General features: G+C 44.9%; 1 protein-coding gene across 1 annotated transcript in view; it reads left to right on the top strand.

Moving 5' to 3' along the window:
• COL22A1 (collagen type XXII alpha 1 chain) overlaps window positions 1–15020 on the top strand; it is a 1057215-nt gene that overhangs the window by 788920 nt on the left and 253275 nt on the right. The window contains exon 24 of the mRNA XM_078686128.1: window positions 7621–7674. Coding sequence (XP_078542254.1) covers window positions 7621–7674 — 54 coding nt within the window. The remainder of the gene's footprint in view (window positions 1–7620; window positions 7675–15020) is intronic.

Consider the following 15020-nt stretch of genomic DNA (forward strand, 5'->3'; position numbering starts at 1 on the left):
AACTTCACATGTATCTTTCACTTCTTTGATTTTTATATGTACTATTATAAGGAATTTACTGCACACGTTTATCTGTGAATCGATTCACTGCTGAGTCAAACAAGTGTACTGCATCAAAGCAACATCAAAGAATTCCGCACTTCCAGGTTATATACCTTGTTCAGGCTGTCATATACCAGAGCCCGTGCTTGTACACGTCCTCCAGGGCTTCCCCCCTCCACTTGTCTGTAAGATATACGTATGCCCCTTGGGGATGCTTTCATGAGGTCCCTGTCAACAAGAAAGTTCCAGAGGCATGCACAACTTTTTACTGCTAAAGTACACCTCCTCCTTGTTTACAGCAAGTGAAATGACACCCCCAACCTGCATTTAAAAAGTTCCAACAGCAAATTGCACATTTGACAGTAAAGCATGGCAAGGCGCCACTTCACCTTACAGTAATGATGCGGTAACGCGAGGCGCTAATTAGGCGTTGCTCCGCCCACCTCGACATAGTGACGTACGTTTAAAAAGCATTCGTGGGCTCCCCGGATAATCCGACGTTAGGGTAATTGGACTCATCAACCTGAGAAGCGCAGGTTAAAAATAGCAGTTTTATCTGCCTTGCATGTATTTACCTCATGTAACAATTACAGTTATTGTGGAAGGTGAATGTAAAAGTAACATTGAGCCTCTGCATTTTAATTAGCAGTAGCATTTTTGCTTCAAGATCTGGAGATTAGAGGCACTTGCGTGACACATTAATTGCTGTATTAGACTTTAAAGAAGTTATGTGCACCACAAATGCACAAATGCAGTCTACAATTGTAAGCAGACACTTGCACCATACATTTAATATTACTGCAGGTGGTAACGTTATATTTGTTGTTTAAAATCTGCTGCAGGCATAAGTAACTCAGGGGCATATGCATAAGAACGTGGCAGAGTGCGGGTTAGCTCCAATATTGCTAACGCCGCGCTCCATCACTTTATTACCGCAGGGATGCACCATATTTACAATAATACGGTGCACCCCTGCGTTTCCCCCTGTGCTGGCACTATAGTGCAAGGGTGCCTGCGTTGGGAGGAATGATTGTTGAAGTGCAGGACGGGACACCGTCCTGCACATAAAAAAATAATTCCTGGCAATTTGGTGTTTAATAAAGCATTTTTCCTCATTTCCCCATTTTAAGACCAGGTTTTCCCTGGTCTTAATTTTGGCGCTGCCTCCTATTTACGCCCCTCTTGTAAATAGGGGGCAGCATCAAAACCAATGGGTGCGGCAGAGGACTGCCCACCACAACACCCATTCCACGCCCCTTCACGCTTAGGGGTATCGTTTACAAGGCGGCATTAAGCCACGCCGCCTTGTAAATAAGGCGAAGGGTTTATCGCCATAGGAACTTCAGTAAAAGTGATGTTACTGTGGCGATAGGGGCTTGTAAATATGCCCCCGATACTGCTAATTATGTGTATTCCTCGGCTCAGCAATGGCTTCACGCTTGTGCATACATTAATTAAAATATGACCAGAACAATTATGTATACTACTATGACAATGGCAGTTTTTCTATTTCCATAAATCAAAATGGGAATAAAAGAAGAACTGTGGTGCTCCCACCTGGACCGCATGCATGCTGTTCTCCCAGTAGAATAGCAAGGATGCCATGGGTCCCAGTGCAAGCAGAGGAAACTGTCCCTTTGAGTGCTGTTAGAGTAGCAAAATCCAACAATCATCAGTGTTGAATGGGCCCCTCACAGCTGTGGGTCCCAGTAGCACTGCACTTGCAACACAGTGGTAGCCACACCCCTGTTTTCTCCAGCCTAGACCAATGGAGACCCAAGAGGACAACTGTAGGAGGCATTTGGGGATTTTGAGCAACGGTGGTGCGGCTGCAGGATGAACATGGTTAGAAAGAGAGACGATACGCCCCTCTTCTCGGCCCAACACATCTCCTCAATCTGCCTCATGAAAGGAATTTTAGGAACAGGATTTTTTTTAATTTATGTTACAAATTAAGCTCTGTCTTATTTAAAATAAACCTCATGTACATGTAGTACAGAGCTAGAAACCCCTCTTAAGAGTGTCCCGCAAAACATTTCTAAAATGAGACAATAGAGCATAAAAGTGCCACATCCTAATCAAACTCATAGCAATGTACACATCTGATTAATGATGTGTTTCCAGTTATATTATCCTCATTTAATAAAGTGATAGAGTGGGGCGATTGTTAAATGAAATCCTAGATGGATAAGTGAATACAGCTCAATTGCATTAGTGTATTTCTAATCCCCTAACAAGTAAACCGTCTGACTACACTACAGTGCTTAATTTGAGCCGGTGGTTGTCGGTGGGAGCCACTGACTTATATAGGGGGGCCAGCATTTATTTTCCTGCATCAGATCTTTACAGAGTGCAAGAGAAGGAAAACACAGAGATTGGAGAGTCATAGGAAGAGAAAGACAGCAAAACCTTCAAAAGGGTGAAAGCATGAACCAGTAACAGCGACGAAAAGGGGCAGGAATTGTCTGGTAGCGGATTAAAGACCATCAGCCTTGGTATTTGATGCTCTGACATTGAATTGCACCGGCTGCAGGCACCAGACTCTTTTTTCACAAATTAAGCACTATTCTTAACACGTGTACTCAAATTTTGCCTGTATGTCAACATGTGAGATTTAGATACAAAGCACTTGGTCATAATTGTTCCACTATCAGGGGTGCACATTGTTCACATGGTAATAACCATTCACTTTTGTTTCTGCAATTTGTACCTGGTTTGATGCTGCAGACTCAGTGTTAAGGATAACGATTTGGGAGAGAAAACACCTGTGTAGGGGGTCATTTGCACCCATCTTGTATTCCATTTTAGGCATACATGGGAGTTTTTCCTTGAACGGGATTAGACACAGTAGTAAAAAAAGATTACTTCAAGAGGTCGATCACGTCCGGCAGGGAACAAGAGTGGAGAGAGGAGTCCTGTGGGTGGCTGTATACAAATAAAAAAATAAACACTTACCTCCTCACCACGTCTTCAGTCCTCAACCGTCTCTCCTCCCTAGTCCCTCGTCATCTCTCCGCCACTGCAATGCACCATTGTGATTGGTCTGAGCGCTGTGGCTCGTCGCTCAGGCGGGGAATGTGAGGCTGGGCATCTTTCCCACCAGGCTTTGTAATGCAGCCTGTTGAGGAATATACAAAGTGCGCATTACTGCTTCCCCGGCCCAAGAGGGCCGGCTAAGCAGTCTTGCGCACTTTGGAGTGCAGCAACCAATCCTCCTCCAGGATGTCACAGGAGTCCGAGCCCCGCCCTGCCCAACCTGGCTGAGACAAAAAATGAATTGATAATAACAGACATAACTTCTGTTGTTATTATTATTATTTTTTTACAGTGCTCCGAGAGCAGTGGGGCGTCGCTCCTCCATCTTAGCAGAGGAGACGCCACTGCAAGAGGTAGTTACAGGAGAATATTTGTGACAGTAGTCTGGTTTCTTAAAATAAACAAGACAGCTCACGGGAAGTGAAGAAACCAAGGGGCTTATTATCAAGAACGGCGTTAAAATTATCGCCGCTTTAGCGGCAGGAAACTGCCGCCAAAACGGCGATAATGGGCTTGATAATATGCCATTGTGAATTCCCATTGCAAACACAACAGTGATGGACAGAATGTGGATCAATGTCACACATTCACCCCAGTCCAAAGATCTGGGCCCAAATCCATCGTTTTTCCACTCCACACCACCCTGGGTTAGACAATGGCGATATGCAAATCAGCGCTGACCCTGTGCCCCATGGGAACAGTCCAGTCCGAACTACAAAAGCCATGTCCTTCCCAGAACGGAAACAAGCATCCGAGGACCGGCCCGGTTTCGAGGTAACACCTCTCATCAGCCCGGCTAGCTTGATTCCAGTGGTGTGGAGTGCCTGGGACTCACGTCTGAGCATCCCCAGTACACTTAGAGCGGTAATTGCAAACACAACAGTGATGGACAAAATGTGGATCAATGTCACACATTCACCCCAGTCCAAAGATCTGGGCCCAAATCCATCGTTTTTCCACTCCACACCACCCTGGGTTAGACAATGGCGATATGCAAATCAGCGCTGACCCTGTGCCCCATGGGAACAGTCCAGTCCGAACTACAAAAGCCATGTCCTTCCCAGAACGGAAATAAGCATCCGAGGACCGGCCCGGTTTCGAGGTAACACCTCTCATCAGCCCGGCTAGCTTGATTCCAGTGGTGTGGAGTGCCTGGGACTCACGTCTGAGCATCCCCAGTACACTTAGAGCGGTAATTGCAAACACAACAGTGATGGACAGAATGTGGATCAATGTCACACATTCACCCCAGTCCAAAGATCTGGGCCCAAATCCATCGTTTTTCCACTCCACACCACCCTGGGTTAGACAATGGCGATATGCAAATCAGCGCTGACCCTGTGCCCCATGGGAACAGTCCAGTCCGAACTACAAAAGCCATGTCCTTCCCAGAACGGAAACAAGCATCCGAGGACCGGCCCGGTTTCGAGGTAACACCTCTCATCAGCCCGGCTAGCTTGATTCCAGTGGTGTGGAGTGCCTGGGACTCACGTCTGAGCATCCCCAGTACACTTAGAGCGGTAATTGCAAACACAACAGTGATGGACAGAATGTGGATCAATGTCACACATTCACCCCAGTCCAAAGATCTGGGCCCAAATCCATCGTTTTTCCACTCCACACCACCCTGGGTTAGACAATGGCGATATGCAAATCAGCGCTGACCCTGTGCCCCATGGGAACAGTCCAGTCCGAACTACAAAAGCCATGTCCTTCCCAGAACGGAAACAAGCATCCGAGGACCGGCCCGGTTTCGAGGTAACACCTCTCATCAGCCCGGCTAGCTTGATTCCAGTGGTGTGGAGTGCCTGGGACTCACGTCTGAGCATCCCCAGTACACTTAGAGCGGTAATTGCAAACACAACAGTGATGGACAGAATGTGGATCAATGTCACACATTCACCCCAGTCCAAAGATCTGGGCCCAAATCCATCGTTTTTCCACTCCACACCACCCTGGGTTAGACAATGGCGATATGCAAATCAGCGCTGACCCTGTGCCCCATGGGAACAGTCCAGTCCGAACTACAAAAGCCATGTCCTTCCCAGAACGGAAACAAGCATCCGAGGACCGGCCCGGTTTCGAGGTAACACCTCTCATCAGCCCGGCTAGCTTGATTCCAGTGGTGTGGAGTGCCTGGGACTCACGTCTGAGCATCCCCAGTACACTTAGAGCGGTAATTGCAAACACAACAGTGATGGACAGAATGTGGATCAATGTCACACATTCACCCCAGTCCAAAGATCTGGGCCCAAATCCATCGTTTTTGCACTCCACACCACCCTGGGTTAGACAATGGCGATATGCAAATCAGCGCTGACCCTGTGCCCCATGGGAACAGTCCAGTCCGAACTACAAAAGCCATGTCCTTCCCAGAACGGAAACAAGCATCCGAGGACCGGCCCGGTTTCGAGGTAACACCTCTCATCAGCCCGGCTAGCTTGATTCCAGTGGTGTGGAGTGCCTGGGACTCACGTCTGAGCATCCCCAGTACACTTAGAGCGGTAATTGCAAACACAACAGTGATGGACAGAATGTGGATCAATGTCACACATTCACCCCAGTCCAAAGATCTGGGCCCAAATCCATCGTTTTTCCACTCCACACCACCCTGGGTTAGACAATGGCGATATGCAAATCAGCGCTGACCCTGTGCCCCATGGGAACAGTCCAGTCCGAACTACAAAAGCCATGTCCTTCCCAGAACGGAAACAAGCATCCGAGGACCGGCCCGGTTTCGAGGTAACACCTCTCATCAGCCCGGCTAGCTTGATTCCAGTGGTGTGGAGTGCCTGGGACTCACGTCTGAGCATCCCCAGTACACTTAGAGCGGTAATTGCAAACACAACAGTGATGGACAGAATGTGGATCAATGTCACACATTCACCCCAGTCCAAAGATCTGTGCCCAAATCCATCGTTTTTGCACTCCACACCACCCTGGGTTAGACAATGGCGATATGCAAATCAGCGCTGACCCTGTGCCCCATGGGAACAGTCCAGTCCGAACTACAAAAGCCATGTCCTTCCCAGAACGGAAACAAGCATCCGAGGACCGGCCCGGTTTCGAGGTAACACCTCTCATCAGCCCGGCTAGCTTGATTCCAGTGGTGTGGAGTGCCTGGGACTCACGTCTGAGCATCCCCAGTACACTTAGAGCGGTAATTGCAAACACAAAAGTGATGGACAGAATGTGGATCAATGTCACACATTCACCACAGTCCAAAGATCTGGGCCCAAATCCATCGTTTTTCCACTCCACACCACCCTGGGTTAGACAATGGCGATATGCAAATCAGCGCTGACCCTGTGCCCCATGGGAACAGTCCAGTCCGAACTACAAAAGCCATGTCCTTCCCAGAACGGAAACAAGCATCCGAGGACCGGCCCGGTTTCGAGGTAACACCTTGAACGGGATTAGACACAGTAGTAAAAAAAGAGTACTACAAGAGGTCGATCACGTGCGGCAGGGAACAAGAGTGGAGAGAGGAGTCCTGTGGGTGGCTGTATACAAATAAAAAAATAAACACTTACCTCCTCACCACGTCTTCAGTCCTCAACCGTCTCTCCTCCCTAGTCCCTCGTCATCTCTCCGCCACTGCAATGCACCATTGTGATTGGTCTGAGCGCTGTGGCTCGTCGCTCAGGCGGGGAATGTGAGGCTGGGCATCTTTCCCACCAGGCTTTGTAATGCAGCCTGTTGAGGAATATACAAAGTGCGCATTACTGCTTCCCCGGCCCAAGAGGGCCGGCTAAGCAGTCTTGCGCACTTTGGAGTGCAGCAACCAATCCTCCTCCAGGATGTCACAGGAGTCCGAGCCCCGCCCTGCCCAACCTGGCTGAGACAAAAAATAAATTGATAATAACAGACATAACTTCTGTTGTTATTATTATTATTTTTTTACAGTGCTCCGAGAGCAGTGGGGCGTCGCTCCTCCATCTTAGCAGAGGAGACGCCACTGCAAGAGGTAGTTACAGGAGAATATTTGTGACAGTAGTCTGGTTTCTTAAAATAAACAAGACAGCTCACGGGAAGTGAAGAAACCAAGGGACTTATTATCAAGAACGGCGTTAAAATTATCGCCGCTTTAGCGGCAGGAAACTGCCGCCAAAACGGCGATAATGGGCTTGATAATATGCCATTGTGAATTCCCATAGCAGCCCAGGTTCTGGTGTGAACCTGGGCTTCTATGGGAATTCACAAGGGCATATTATCAAGCCCATTATCGCCACTTTAGCGGCAGTTTCCTGCCGCTAAAGCGGCGATAATTTTAAAGCTGTTCTTGATAATATGCCCCCAACTTTTGTGACACAGTGCATGGGATTCACATAACCCTGACTCTTGGGCTGAAGAAGTTTGCACTGGGCAACTGAACAGAGCGATGTGATAACATATATTTGGAGAAAGTTGTAGTAGACCAGTTGGACGAAATGATAGCAATTGTATTGCCAGTAACAAATAACTTTCTACAGTCCCATATTGAACAGAAGTTGTTGAATGGCTTTTCAGTGCCTATGACAAAGTCGATGTTTTCTTTCACAGGGCAAGAAGGGCGAAGACGGCTTGGCTGGAGTGGATGGAGAAACAGGATCACCAGTAAGTCAGACTTTTTTTTCGTAATAGAAACAAACATATTTTGTTTGTATAATTACTCAGTTTAATACTTGTGCTCCTGGTTCACAAAAGTATTGGCAAATGTCATGAACCTTTCAAAGACTGAATAATGCCTACTTATTTGAGTAAATTACAACGTTCTACTAATTTAACAACTTACATGTATTTTCCTGATAAATGGCAATCCTTCCTAAACACATCTTTAGATTATTCAATTGATAGGTGTACATCACCCATCCATTCACCCGAATTATTAACGGGTGCATTTCAGTGTGAGAAATATGTTCCCTCAGGTCTTGCAACTCTAAAACCTTTGTGAATGCCCTTTAGGTTTCCATTTACAACTGCTCTGGATCAAATTGAGAAAAACATGAATCAACCCCTGCCTTTTGGCCATTGTTGAGAATGTTCACTCTAAGACCACTAAGCACATGAGATGTGCAGAGGACTGCAGAAACCCGCTGTTGTGTATCAATTATTTTATTGAACAAATTAGGAATTTAGAAATAACAGCAAATGCAGTGACATACAAGTCCACCTTATAACCATATAGAGATACAAAAATTGATTGTAATACACACACCAATAGCAAACAATACTTAGATATCATAGTTAAAAGAGGTAGAAAATGAAGAGACAGATGAGAGAATAAGCTATAGAACGAAGAAATAAAGAGAGGAAAAGAAGTAGGACAGAGCGGAAAAAGAAGGGAAGAAAGTCAGAACCTGCTGGTGGACCTGGCCCTCTCTGCAGGGTCGCCACCAACCACCAAGCATTATGTCTTCACTCCTATTTCCTGAATTCATTTTTGTTGGCAGTAAGACTGTACTCTCTCCCTTAAACTTAAGACAACTGGCCTACCCTCATTGGCACACTTAATTTACTTATAAGTGCCTGATATATGGTACTAAATGCACCCAGGGCCTGTAACTTAAATGCTACTAGTGGGTCAGCTTATAGAGAACAGTGGTCCCTATTCTAAAAGAATAAACAAGGGGAGATAATCATACACTAGATAGAAAGTATGTCTTTTGTCCAGCCGGACAAGAATTTATTTTCATAATAGTTTTCAATTAGTAGCGTTTAAGAAACAGTCAATAACAAGTGGGTCAGCAGCACTCATTGTGACACTCACTAAACAAGCCTTTTAAGACATGTCTCAGACTGGAGACTGCAGCCTGAAGTGCAGTATTAAACGGTCAATGCGACCTGACAAAATAAACCTTGTGCCAGTCCTACACATTCTATTTAATTCATACTCATCATGAGAATTGGGGCTAAAGACCTGCTATCAGACTTGTATTGCTTTTTGATTAAGTCGGCAGTTTCAGACGAGTCCCTTGTGCAACAGAGATGGGAAGCAAATCTGAAACACTCCTTTACCAGCAAAGAATGACATCCTCCACAGAGCATGCATCTCTTCCTTTAGTACAGCAGGTAAGGAGGCGATGCTCAAAATAACAAACTACTGGTGCTATACCCTGGCAAGGATCCCGAAATTGAGATGTGGAAGCAAAGCAGTCCGCTGGGGTAATGCAGGCACCTAGATGTACTTCCTACAGTGCGCTCTAAACACAAACGATACTAGGAGATCATTAACTTTCCCAGCTATAGCATGCTAGGACTCCCAAATTACTCTGACCTACCCGCAGTGCTTGGTTAAAAGAAAGTCCATCACTGCTCTGCTAAATGAGGCCAAACAATCCATCACCTCTAAGTTGAGAACCGACTGCACGTTGGACCATAAAGAATGACTATTCAGATTCTGGGACACCATTGGACTGGAAAAGCTCACAGCCTCACTTGATAATAAGCTGCTGCAATTTGATAAAATGTGGAGTTCATGCCTCCAATTTCGATCACAGGATTTTGGTGAATAAACCTGCCCAATATATATTCAAGTTCTTCGTTTAATGCAGAAAGAGCCACACAAGACCTCCCTGATGGAGAGAGACTGTCGTAATCTTGTCACCGGTTACCGCTGTGCTTAATAATATAGAACAGTGCACAATGTGCATTTTGTATATCAATGATCGTCCCTTGAACCCAACCCTACCATGTCAGGGCAATAGCCCTCGATTTCCCCCTCCCCAGGGCGGCAGAAAGCCCACTAGGCACTGAATTTTCCTCAGGATGTGCCTACCTGTGGATTTTGGGCCCTAGCGCAGCTGCCACATAGGTAAACCTAGCAAAGCTGTACATTTTTGAAAAGTAGACACCAAGGGGAATCCAGGATGGAGTGACGTGTGAGCCTCTCACCAGGTTCTGTTACCAAGAATCCCTTGCAAACCTCACTTTTTCTCACAATTCTTTGATGGAAAGTTCTGGGATCTGCGTTGATTCACAAAATTCTACACACCCTGCATTACCCAAAGTCTTCCAAAAAAATGGTAACTCACTTGTGTGGGTAGGCCTTGTGCCTGCGGCAGGAAACGGCCCAAAATGCAACATGGACACACCACCTTTTCATAGTAAAAACGTACCCTTTTTTTGCAAAGTGCCTAGCTGTCGATTTTGAACCCTAGCTCCGCCGGCACCTAGGGAAACCTAGCAAACCTATACAATTTTTGAAAACTAGACACCCAGGGGAATCCAGGATAGGCTGACTAGTCTGGCTTTCACCAGGTTCTGTTACCCAGAATCCCTTGCAAACCTCAAAATTTGTCAAAAAAACACATTTTCCTGACATTTCTCTGGTGGATAGTTCTGGAATCTGCATGGATCCACATAATTTCACCCAACCCGCATTCCCCAAAGTCTTCTGAGAAAACTGGTGCCTCACTTGTGTGGGTAGGCCTAGTGCCCGCATCAGGAAACGGCCCAAAACGCAACGTGGACAAAGTGCCTAGCTGTAGATTTTTAACCCTAGCTCTCCCAGCACCTGTGTTGGGTTTTTACTTCTTTACCATTTGGGTGCTGTATACATACTTTACAATCTGACGCTAAATTAAGCCTGACTAATTTGTCCCAATCGACCAGAGTGTTAAGCACTGATTAATTTAGTGACTTTTGTGGTTTACCCTGACCAAGATTGTGGTTGTTGGCTGAGTAGGGCTTCCATCCCCCTCAACCAATAACCCAATTTATTACACCCACCCTAGTCAGATGACTCTTAGCTAAAACAAATTATTTTTTGGGTGTTCAATTTTATATAGCGCGGAAATGGCCAAAGGCATCAGAGCGCTTTACAGCAAGCAGGATATAAGGGTTACTTTACTTGTACTTAAACTGAAATGATTACTTTAGTGGATGTGTGCAGGAGTAAGCACAAGAAAAAGCTAGAACAATTCGGCAAAGGAAATACACAGTTACAGCATGAATTTTGATGGTGATGTCAACTAACGCAGGCAGGTCAGATCACTGTGGAGTGAATACATAAGTCTGGCTGAGAGTGAATTAACCAAGACGTCTGTCAAAAAGGAGGAGCTTGAGAACCCTTTTGAAGGTTAGTGCAAGGTAGTTAGAAAGAGGGAGGGAGGCATATATTTCATGATTCTAGTGGCGCTTCTAGAGAAAGACTGGTTTATGTATCGCACTCAACTGAAGGTGGGGATTCCAGTAGCAGGGACTAGGCATTTCTGGAACTCCAATTTGCTCTGAAGATTTTCAGTTTCTTGCTTGGATAGGAGGGTAGAGAGGAGTACAGCACTCTGTGGATAATGCAAGCAAATCTGAATTGGGCCTGCGGTTCAATGGCGAGCCAGTGGAGGGTTAGCATGACTGAGGAAATGTGGTAAAATCTCTTGAGACCTAAAATGAAGCGTGCCACAGCAGGCAGAGTAGCTCTCATTGGGCCTAGGTGAACCTTGGGAATACTTGAGGGAAGGGCAATTCCATAGTCTAGTCTAGAAAGAACAAGAGACTGCACCACTATTATGAGGTCTTGTTCCTGAACTAATTGTCTGATGCCCCAAAACTGCCTAAGTTGGAGTCGTTCAATATGGCTGTGAAGATTGAGATAATTATGAAGGGTGATGCTGAGTGATCTGGTACTTTGGACAGTGGCGGGGCAACCATCTAGGGCAGGAAGGTTTTCGGTTTCTTACGTGAGATTAAAAGAAATTCTGTTTAAGTTGGGTTGAATGTTAAATGGTGGTTGGACATCCAGTTTTGAATCTTTAAGAGAGTGTTGAAAGCAGGACAACGTCTTCTGGGGAAGAGAATTTCAAGTATATTTGAGTGTCTTTGGCGAAGAGGTGGAAGAGAATCCCAGAGTTTCTGAGAATCACACAAAGAGGTTCTCGGTAGAGGTTAAAGAAGGTTAGGGAGAGGATCGAACATTGTGGGAACCCGTGGTGAACGCTGACTGGTCTATAGAGTGAGTTGCCCATTTTCACACAATTTGGGAGCACTTGGATAGATATGATGAGAACCAGTTGAGGCTAATGCCTCCACATCTCATGTGAAGCTCAAGAGTATGAAGGAGGTACAGATGGTTGACAGTGTTGAATGCAGCGGATCAATCCAAGAGGACCAGAAGGCAGGAGTTACGTAGTTGGGGATTCTGAAGGAGTCATAGACTATTTGGAGGATCTCAGTTCCTGTGGAGACTGGGTGGTAGTTGGTCAGGTTTTCTGCATCAAGAGGTTGCTTTTTCAAGAGAGGGGGGATTTGACCCATTTTTTGTTATCCTGGGAAGAGGCTCTGTTTGAGAGAGTAGTTCACCAAAGTGCTCCATATGGGGGAGAAGGTGTGTGGCAAGATATTTGCTGATAGAACCTGGGATGGCATCCTGATGGTGGTTTGAGGGTTTTACTTTGGAGATTGTTAATTGTAGGTCCTTTTCGGAATTGGAGAGAAGGATGACAATGATTGTAGTGCTTTGCATGGTAGAGTCCCAACCATTTCAAGGTAGTCATGGTTGGGGAGGGAAGGGAAATATAGATGTCTCTAACCGTTTTATCAGAGAAATCCAGGAAGTTGTGCAATGGGCCACTGATGACTTAGGAGCCGAAGTGTTGGAGGGATCAGTAGTCTGTGCAATGACCTCAATCTGGTGCTTTGGTCTATTCTTTGCCAAATTCATGAGGGCTCTGTTATGGAAGGATTTGGCTCTGAGTATTCGGTCTTTGTAATGTTTTCCTGCTTTGCGGAGCTTAGTTAAACTCAGGTGAGAAGATGCTTTTTTCTATTCTTTCTCACATTCTCTGATCAGCTTTCTTTCTTCATAAAGCTCTTTAGAGAACCATGGCCTGGATGGTTTAGGTCTGGATAATTTGCATTTCAAGGGTGCAGATTTGTCTGTAAGGGATTCCATGCAGGAGTTGTACTTGTTGGTGACCTCATTAATGTCCATATGAGGTGTGATAGAAATTAGGGTGGGAAGGGCTGTGATGGCCACGGCTCCTGTGACAAGGTTGGATGCGTCCCTGAACCATATTTTCTCTGTCTTGGGTTGCCTGTATGTTTTGGTATGTGAGCTGGTTAGGGAGAATGGAATTTGCAGGTGATTGGACCAGTCAACTGGGATGAGTTGGAAAGACTACACTTGTGCTCTGCGGCATAGTGCATTGGAAATTGCAGCAAACCATATAAAACCATAACTGTAAACCATGACTGAAAACCGCTCTACTTGGAGTAAGACCTTCTTGAAATGATAAAACCTTCCATCTTCTTTGATTCACTTTTGTATCTTCTATGCCCAGATTCATTCAATCAGTCCCTTGTTAGAGGCCTAATCAGCTTCTAAAGGCATCAATAGGTTCACTTATGCCTCTAAAGCCAGTCTCTTCTCTTATTGTCCACCTAGAATTAAAGTCCAGTCTGATTGCACCCTCCTTTTCAGTGCCAGCACTGCAGGGATACACATTTTCTCATTTGTTGATAAGAAGCTTGCCTCGGTTTCTGCTCCAGCATGCATAGTAAATAAATTACAGAAAAACATACCAATACTTATGATCTGAGATGTACATTCCTTATTTTACTCCTGAAAGAACAGGAATCCAAAGTTAAGTGAAAATACTATATGTGTCCTTGAGGGCCTGAGAAATATGGAGGATGAAAATATGTGAGCCTGAAATAACCCCGCCCACTTTAAAAATCTCCCGAGTATAGATTTAAGAGCAACATAAAGGAATCAGCGAACAAGCCTCAGAAAAAAAGTCATCGGTATGTATTCTAGATTAGAGTTTTCTTTTCATTTTCCCCTCATGCAGACCTTTGAATAATCCCTACCTCTGACATCCCTGTCTCACTTTTTTGAGGTCAATGTATCAAATTCATAGCCTTCTCTCACCATGTAAATGATACAACGAACATCATGTAAAGTACCTTATAGACTCTTGCAAATTAAAAATAGGTTATTTCTTGAAGGCTTGTATTTCACTTTAGTTATCTAGAGTATATCACTGTATTGAAATCTGTAATAAGTAATAAGAAATAATTAGTAATAGTTTTCAAGCATAAACATTTCCCCATCTACGGCCCATTTGCAACACTGCAATGAATGAACCATAAGATATCAGTCTGTCATGTGCACTATACATATGGTCAGTGTTATAATTGTATGTAGAACACTACTTTTGTCATATAAAACAATTTATAAGTGAGTAAGTGAATTGAATTTCTTCCTGGTGGTTTGAGATTTAAATGACATCCTATGGAGTGACGTGATTTATGTAGGCTCGCACAGTTTAGCATAGTGTGGAAGCCATGATTTGAATCCAACTTTCCTTAGTGCTGTTTAGAAATTGGAATAATATTTCCATCTCTGTGTCATGATCACTCTTAGAAATGGGGTTTCTGGTTGGCTAGGGCATGCACCTAAGCCAGGAAGAACCCATCACTCTAGTCAAGGTAAGGGGGGTAACACACCCAAGATAACCCCTGCTCACCCCAGAGCAGTCAGGCTTATCCCAGAGGCAATGTGTAAAGCATTTGTGTAAGACACACACACACCAGTGACACACTTGTCACACCACGAAAGGGACTCCACACAAGGTTATATAAAAATACCTCATATATTGTATGAAAACATATAGACCACAATCACATAAATCACTCTGCCAAATAGGCAATTTATATAACACCACATTTAGAACAAGAAAAGCAAATATTCATAGGTTGCACACATTATAAAACATCATGAAAAATCATTGCAGTGCATGTTATACAGTTCTTGAACATAATAATTAATTATGTGTTTTTTAACAAGGATTCAAACAACATATATCATGGCATCAGGGCATGGGATGCCACAGTTAGGTTACACCTAAATCACTAGATATCACCATGGAACCCAACTCACCTAGGCTCCTGTCAAGCTGTTATGGGGGCTACCCTGGAATTCTCCTAAGTACCTGAAGTCTGGCGCATCGGTACTTCTGTGT

The sequence above is a fragment of the Lissotriton helveticus genome, chromosome 4_1 (genome assembly GCF_964261635.1).
Source record: "Lissotriton helveticus chromosome 4_1, aLisHel1.1, whole genome shotgun sequence".
Lineage (NCBI taxonomy): Eukaryota > Metazoa > Chordata > Amphibia > Caudata > Salamandridae > Lissotriton > Lissotriton helveticus.